The sequence below is a fragment of the Cucumis sativus genome, chromosome 5, assembly GCF_000004075.3.
Source record: "Cucumis sativus cultivar 9930 chromosome 5, Cucumber_9930_V3, whole genome shotgun sequence".
Classification (NCBI taxonomy): Eukaryota; Viridiplantae; Streptophyta; class Magnoliopsida; order Cucurbitales; family Cucurbitaceae; genus Cucumis; species Cucumis sativus.
This window is the reverse complement of record NC_026659.2, coordinates 10,838,828-10,847,173: the sequence shown is the minus strand read 5'-3', so window position 1 is coordinate 10,847,173 and position 8,346 is coordinate 10,838,828. Positions and strand designations below refer to the sequence as shown.

Sequence of the window (8,346 nt, the reverse complement as noted above, 5' to 3'; positions counted from 1 at the left end):
TACCACTTTAACCCTTCTTTGAACCACTATTTAATCAAATCCTAGTCTTCAACTAATCTCAAATCAAACTCATCCACTTGTTTCATTAACAGGCTTAGGAATGCTTGTAGTTCAAGGTTTACAATCACTATATGAACCAAACCAAGATGCAGTAGGAAGTCAAGGAGTGACATAATAGAGTTGCTTAGATCTTTCTGGGATCATCTCTATATGAACCAAACCGAGATACAATAGAAAATCAAGGAGTGACATGATAGAGTTGTCTAGACCTTTTTGATGTCATCTCTATATGAACCAAACCGAGATACAGTAGAAAATCAAGGAATGACATGATAGAGTTGTCTAGACCTTTTTGATATCATCTCTATATGATCCAAACCAAGACGCAGTAAAATTGCTAGAGCGTCGAAATGACAGACTACAAGACTACCAAATTTCAGACTACCATAATGTCAGTTGTAAAACTATCAAACTGTTGGAGTGCTAAGTGCCCAAGTGGTTCAAAGAAGAAGAGGAAGATGGTGGAGCAAGATGGTGAAAATTAAGAAGTCGAACGATCGCATGCTTTGGAGGGAAAATTGAGATGTAAATGGGTCGGGTGGGTCAGTTTAGGTAGGGTCACGTTTGGAAGCAAAATTGTTAGTTTCAATTTTTTATTACGTTTGGGCTGGGCTGCTTAGTGTTTCTACAAGTCTTTTTCTATTGTCTGAAAATTTTGGAATGAGTTGTATTTAGTTTCTTCTGTTCATTTATATTTAAAAATGAGGCATGGTGCATTGTTCATTGTCCATTTTGTCAACTTGATTTTTTTGGTATATTTGTAAATGTTGGTTTTTAATAAAAAAAATTAATTGATTCATACCGATACTTTTTTATCACTGATAGAGACTAACATGGTTTTATTAGTTTCTATCATTGATAGAAATAAATAGAAATATATCAGTGACGTTGATACACATCGATCGAAAAATAACTTGTACTTTATTCTTGATGTATCTAATACAACAAGTGGTTTGTTGGAAAATGTTTGTTTAAAATCTAGTTGATGTACACTAATATACTTCTATCGAGAGTGATATAAAGATATCTAATATCTAATATCTAATAGAATTTCATTCAACATATATTTAACATTAATAAAATCTATTTGATAAACACTAATATTTCTTTATCAGTGTCTACCACGGATAGAAGTTATTAGAAAGATATCTTCTAACTTATTTAACATACATACACTGATATTATTAGTTTCTATATCATAGATAGAAACTAATAGAAAGATATTGTTGTCTATCAATAACATACACTAATAGAAAAATAAGTTGTTTATCTTGGATGTACCTAATATATAAGTTCATTCAACATATATACATCAACTCTAGAAAATTCACAACAGATGCACCATATCCTTGAAAATTTTAACACACGAAAAATCAACATTCATTGTCTTTAAAGTTTACATATTTTTACATTTTTTTTCGACCAAAATGTATTTCACTTTCACGATAAACAAAATTTTCAAGACTAAAAGCAAGTTTCAAAATATGCAATTCATTGTCAACATAACAAGGCCATATTCACTATTCTAAAGGCAAGTTCCAAGATCAAGGTTGGGAATGATCAGTTTGAGATGGAGATGTAAGTTCTAAGTTGAAGGTTTGAGCATGATGTTGGTGTTGTTTTGGAGTCTTTCTTTGTTTTTGCTTCTTTTTTTTAAGCAACTTTCTTCATTGCTTTGAACATTTTGGGTTTCCCTGTCCTTATGATACCTAAAATAATGGTAATAAGAAAGAATGTTAGTGATATAAATATTACAAGATATATTAAAATCCACAATTTTCTATTTACCTTATTTTCAGTTGTTTGTCTTCTTTTATTTTTCATTCTTTCCATCTATTCTTCATCTTCTTCATAACCGAGCTCATCATATCTTGTTTTTGCTCAACAGGCTTCAAGAAAGTATCGTTAATTAGTTAATAATTTGATGAAGAAAAGTTACGTTGGTTGAAATATACATGTTGAATATATATTATTAACTATATTTACCTTTTTGTCATTTCCAATTTTTGACCTTTTCTCATTTTTTCATTTTCTTCATCTCATCAGTTCAGATCTTGAAATTCGTTAAACTTAGCTTTCTACTTGTTAAACTTAGCTTTCTACTCTTGTAAAAAACAAAACATTATGTTTATTTTTTCTATCTAATGACCAAAGGATCACTTAGTGTAGAATTTAATGGTGATGTTGTCTCTTTTAATATCTTTGATGTAATGAAATTTGTCTTTGTGTTCAATCGAGATGTATGATTTGGTTGATGAGATAGTTATGAATGTGGATGAAAATATTGATATGATATTGTGACTCCTATTGATTTCGATTTTGATAATTTGATTGATGATGAAACTTCTTTCTCTTCACATGAACAAGGCATCGAGCTTAAGGCTCTCCCCATCTTAAACATGTGTTATTGGGAGAGAAAAACACACTTCCTGTGATCATCTCTAGAGAGCTCACACCGGATCAAGAGCAAAATTTGATAGAGGTGCTAAGAGTGAGCAAGAAGGTATTTGGATGAACCTTGGGTTATATCAAGGGGATAAGTCATTCCCTTTGCATGTACCGCATCTCTCTTGACGAAGGAGCAAAAGTTGTTGCCCAACCCAAACGAAGATTGAATCCAACGATGAAGGATGTTGTTCTTAAGGAAATTCTAAAGCTCAATGAAGCTGCCATTATCTACCCTTGTTTCTGATAGCACATGGGTAAGTCCTATCCATGTCGTGTCTAAAAAGACTGGAATGACGGTAGTTAAGAACAAGAAAGGAAAGATGGTGCAAACTCGAGTTCAAATGGGTGGTGTAGGTGCATTGACTACTGCAAGCTCATTGAGTTAACAATAGAAAGATCACATCCTTTTTTTTTTCTCAAATCAAATGGTAGAATGTTTAGCGGGGAAGCCTTTATTTTTTATTTTATTTTTTTTATGGCTTTTCGGGTTTCTATCAAATACCAATCGCTCAAGAGGACAAAAAAAAAACTACCTTCCCATGCACCTACGGTACATATGCTTTTAGGAGAATGTCATTTGGTTTGTGCAATGTCCCGAGTATGCTCGAAAGATAAATGGTGAGTATGTTTTTAGATTTTATTGAAGATTGTATTGGGGTTTTCATAGACAGTTCACTGTATATGATAGCTCATTTGATGAATGCTTGCATAATTTCTTAATCATGAAAAGATGCATAGAAACTAATCTAATTTTAAACTATGAAAAATGTCACTTTATGGCTAGCCATGACATTGTGTCAGAACATTTAGATTCTTCAAATGGTATTAAGGTTGATAAAGCTAAGGTAGATGTGATCTATAACTTGCCATACCCTAATTTGTTAGAGAGGTTAGGTCCTTTCTAGTGCTTAAGGAGAAGTTGACTGCTATCCAAAAACCAAACCAATAATAAACCGATCCAAATAAAACCAATCCATTGGTTTTGTTTCTTTATTGAACATTAGTTTAGATCCCTTACGTGTAAAACTGATTGATTTGGTTTGGTTCTTAGTTAGTCCCAAAATAGATCAAATCGAATAGACTATCACCTGTTTTATTATATTATAAGAGAAAATATATTTTCTTCTAATATAGAACAGAAACTAGTAGCAACATGTTTTAAGAAAAATACAAAATGGCAAAATAAGAAGGAACATATTATGGTAATAAACAATGAGAAGAATGCAATTTTACAAAATAAGAAAGGGGCCATCATGGCATATTACAACCTTCTTCAAAATGGAAGTCATAATGAAGCTACAAGATGGTTCTTCCACCACAAATCATCCACACAATCAACATTCAGAACTATTGTCTATATATTTAAAGATATTTCAATAGTTTCTTCTTAAATCACACAAAAACACAGGCAAATTGCATGTAGTTCTATAATTGCATTTTTCCTTTTAAAATCGAGGAAAACTGAGATTATGCAGTTTTTTTTTATTATTATTTTTTTAAAAAAAAACATTAGTATCCTATCCTAAAATGAAAAAAAAAGATGTGGCATCCAAATAGGCGGTCACAGAAATATTTTTCACGTTATTGAACACAATACAGAATTTAACAATCTAGACTAACACTATATTGATCAGAGTTAGAGGAATCCATGTCTTCTTACATTGAATGTTAGCAAAAAAAAAAAAAAAAAATGATCATGAACATGGTTTGCCTTTAGCATTGGATCAATTTCAAAGAAGAATAAAACTCATTGACTGAACTTTTCCCTACTTCCCTCAATATCCTTAAAATTTATTCTTACTTAGATAGGTCAAAAAAAGAAAAATCCTCAAACTGATTATTTAGATTAGTTCACTAAATGATCCCTAACACAATCTTTCAGCAGCTTCTCCTTTGCGTTTTTTAGCCTAAGACTTCGAGCCCATGATTTCCAATTCCCCACTTCTTCTTGTTCTCATCGTACTTGTTGAAATTGGCCTTAAATGACTTCCAGATTCCTGCTGAACTCCACTTCTACCTTTTCTGTGATTTGTCCTCCGCCCTATATTTCAAAAGCATCTTGAACAGGTTAGTCACAAGATTTTTGTCGAAGGTCTTAGTGAACTGATTCAAAGATGGTGGAATCTTCAACTACTGTTTAAGAATCCCCTTCTTCCTCTGAATTTTAACAACTTTTGGCCATTTAACAAACCATTTAAGAATCCACCTTCTCCAGCTTCTTTTTTGCCAAGCCATTTCCAACCACTTCTTTGGTTCCATTTGCACAAGACTATCCATATTTAAATTAGTTAGAACAACCTAGTCGCCACCTGCATCTAGCATTTCAATTTGGTACGATGGAAGTATGTCGTCTTCTTTCTATTGTTCTTCATCTTCATCAAACTCATTACTGCCAACATATGGGACATATCCTGCTTGTTTCATTTGTTGTAGAATTGTTCTCAAAACCATGTAGATTTCTTTCTTCCTCGCATGCCTTTTATCTTTAACCATAAAAACATTCAACTCACCTTGAATTTCAATCCAACTGCAACCTGGTTGTTTAACCACTCCTCTCTGTCTCATCAGCTTTCTTACCCTCACAACATTCTTCCAATCTCTATTTTCAGCATACATATTCGAAAGAAGAACATATGGCCCAGAGTTCTCAGGATCTACCTCTAAAAGCTTCTTCACTACATATTCCCCCAATTGGATGTTCCGATGAACTTTACAAGCAGCAAGCAATGATCCCCAGACGATAGCATCAGGCTGCATTGACATTTCCTCTATTAGATTTTTGCTTCTTCAAGGTACCCAGCTCGGCCCAGTAAATCAACCATACATGTATAATGGTCTTTTAATGGCATCAAACCATGTTGTGCAGTCATTGACCGAAAGTAATAGCGACCTTCGTCAAGTAGTCCGGCATGACTACAAGCGCAAAGAACACCAATCATTGTTACATGATCTGGTGCCTCTCCTGATTCTAACATTTTACAGAAAACTTCAAGAGCCTTATTGCCAAAACCATTTTGTGCATATCCAACTATCATAGCATTCCATGACACACAATCCTTTTCCAACATATGTTGAAACACCCTACAACCATTCTCAACTGATCCACATTTCATATACATATCTATTAGAGAATTGCCAACAAAAACATCTGAATCTTCTCCATATTGGAATCGAAATCCATGCTTTAAAACATGAGAGTGAGCCTGTCGGCCAAGCTGCAAATCAGCAAGGTTTGCACAAGCATTGAGGAGATTGCCAAATGTGTAGTGTGTAGGCCAAACAGACTCTCTTTTCAACAAACGAAAGAGTATAAGTGCCTCTTCATTCTCTCCATTCTGAGTACACCCTGCAATAAGCGCATTCCAAGTAATTACATCTTTCACCATCATATTTGAGAACATATATCTTGCAACTTTAACTTTGGATGCCTTTGCATACCCACTTACCATTGAGGTCTCAGACACCACACTCCTAATTGGCATCATATCAAAAATTATTCTAGCCTCGTTAATCCTATTACATTTAGCATACATATCAAGCAACGCATTTCCTAAAATAAGATCATTTCTAAATTCATCACACTTTACAACTCGAGCATGAATCTGCTGACCTTCTTTGATTGCCGAGATAGTTGCACATGCACTAACAACACTTGCAAGTGTTACCTCGTCAGGTTCAACCCCACATTTGATCATCTCAACAAAAATCTTAAGAGCCTCATCAACTGGACCATTCTGTTCATAACAGGTAATCAAGCTATTCCAAGAAACTCTACTTCTCACAGTCATTTCATCAAAAACACTTTGAGCATATTCAACTCTTCCACATTTAGAGTACATATCTACTAGCGCAGAGCCCATATACACATCTGATAAATAGTTTGACCTATATACTAAACTGTGGATTTGGGAACCTAATTTCAAATCTTGTAAACCTGCACAAGCACTGAGAGCACTACCGAATGAATATTCATTCACAAGAAAACCATGGCCATGCATTTGAGCAAAATAAACTAAAGCTTCATCGAAGCGACCATGTTGTTCAAAACCTGAAATCATAGAGTTCCACGAGCATTGGTCAACTTGAGGCATCTTCTCAAAGATGTGGACAGCATCATCAAGAAATCCGGACTTAGTGAATGCACAAATGATAGAGTTCCAAGAGAAAATATTTCTCTCAAGCATTCTATCAAACAACTTGCGAGCAACATCCACACATCCACATTTCCCATATACATCAATGAGCCTATTTTGGATAAAAGTTTCGGACGCAAAAGGTGATTTAATTATACAAGCATGTACACGACTGGTGTCTCGAGCTGACCTCGAGCGAGCACACTGGTTCAAGAGCTTGGAAAAAGGCGATGAATCAAGGAATAAAAGGTCACCCTTGAGATGTTTAACCAATCCATTACCAGCCATTCCATAATCCTAAAAAAGAATAGGCTCATAGGCATGCTCTTATCAAATCTATTGCCAGAATGTTGTGCTATTAAACAGCCAGTTTACTCTTCCTTTTAGGCTAATTTATATTTTCTTTCTTGTAATCTCCTTTATGTATACAATACACTTTTGTAATTCCCATTGTGAATAGACAATTATCTTCAATAATATACAGAACTAGACATGGTATCAGAAGCTTAAGAAAAATAATTTGTTACGTCACTTTTACCATTCACCGCCGCCTCTACATACCAGAGCCGCTGCTGTCTCTGACGATACCGCCAGTGGTCTCTTTTGGAGGTGGTGGTCGGTTTGTGGGAGTTGGAGCCTCTACCGTCCACCTCCGTATCTGAAGCCCGGGTGGTGCGTCTAACGTCAACTTCAAGCTCAGCGGCACCTCCGTTTAGTGGGTTTGATTAGCGCACCAATACGATGAAGGGAAAAAAAAATTCGCGAACCGTTGGTTCAGCAGTTATTTAAAGTGATAGACTAAACCGGTTCAACAAACTTTTAAAAGAAAAAAAAAAAGAAGTATGGCGGGATCTCAGGCAATCCCGGGGCCTATTTGGGCCGAGATTCTTCTCTTCTGACTTGAGTTCCATCTCAAACACTACTATGTTCTTGAACTCGATCGAGAAACTACTATGTTCTTGAACTTGATCGAGAAAGCTTCGAGATGTACCCGAGATCCATCTTCTTAAGCTTCTCTTTCCTTGATCTCGGCCCGTCATCCTCGGGATTAGTCCCAAGATTACATGATTTGGCCTGAGAAATCTCACAACTGCCCGAACTTCATTCCTCGTTCCTTCTCAATCTTTCAATCTCATCATTAACATTTTCCTTTCCTTTACTTAGTTCTTATAAGCCGTAAGGGTCGTTAAAGTTTAGAGTTTTACATGGGTGAAAATATGTTTTCTTAAATTTTGGTGTATTTTTTTTTTCTATTGTACAGGAGAAAATGTTTGGCTACTTTTTTTAAATTTGCATGAAATTGGAATGGATGTAGATAGAAAGAATGCATATAACTTGTGGTCTTCTTTAAAAAATTATAGCCCCAATTTAATGTTCAACATGTACCTAAATTGGAACTTGTATTCCATAGAAACATAAATTGAAACTTATTCACAAATCAGAAACTCGTATTCTAAATACATAAATTCATAATATGTTTTTTAAATTTTCGAATTCATAAATATGTTCTCTAGACTCATAAGCTCAAAAATTGCAATGATATTCAACATTACAAATTTAATACATATAAATGTTGGTCCATAATTGGAATGCCAATTATTTTCTAAAGTAGGACATGTTTTCTTGACATGATGAAATTAACTGGAACAAGCTACATATCCAAAATACTTAATGGTGAATATGCCACTAAGAGTGTCCAAACAAA

At 34.5% G+C, this 8,346-nt stretch overlaps 1 protein-coding gene and 1 long non-coding RNA gene across 3 annotated transcripts; both read right to left on the bottom strand.

The window, feature by feature from the left end:
* Positions 1 to 1,397: 1,397 nt before the first annotated feature.
* Positions 1,398 to 7,756, bottom strand: LOC105435394. Of its 2 annotated transcripts, none has more exons than XR_004217090.1 (3): positions 7,180 to 7,756; positions 1,849 to 1,949; positions 1,398 to 1,769 (listed from the first exon to the last, which is right to left on the bottom strand). It is a non-coding gene; the product is annotated as an uncharacterized LOC105435394 (long non-coding RNA). The 2 variants fall into 2 exon arrangements; XR_969394.2 differs by having other exon boundaries at positions 7,203 to 7,751.
* On the bottom strand, positions 4,107 to 7,181 carry LOC116404152 (pentatricopeptide repeat-containing protein At2g13600-like). The gene is given in 2 exon segments (XM_031886452.1): positions 4,107 to 5,285; positions 5,288 to 7,181. Coding segments are annotated over 2 exon segments (2,061 nt in total). The 5' UTR covers positions 6,930 to 7,181; the 3' UTR covers positions 4,107 to 4,866.
* Positions 7,757 to 8,346: the final 590 nt, after the last annotated feature.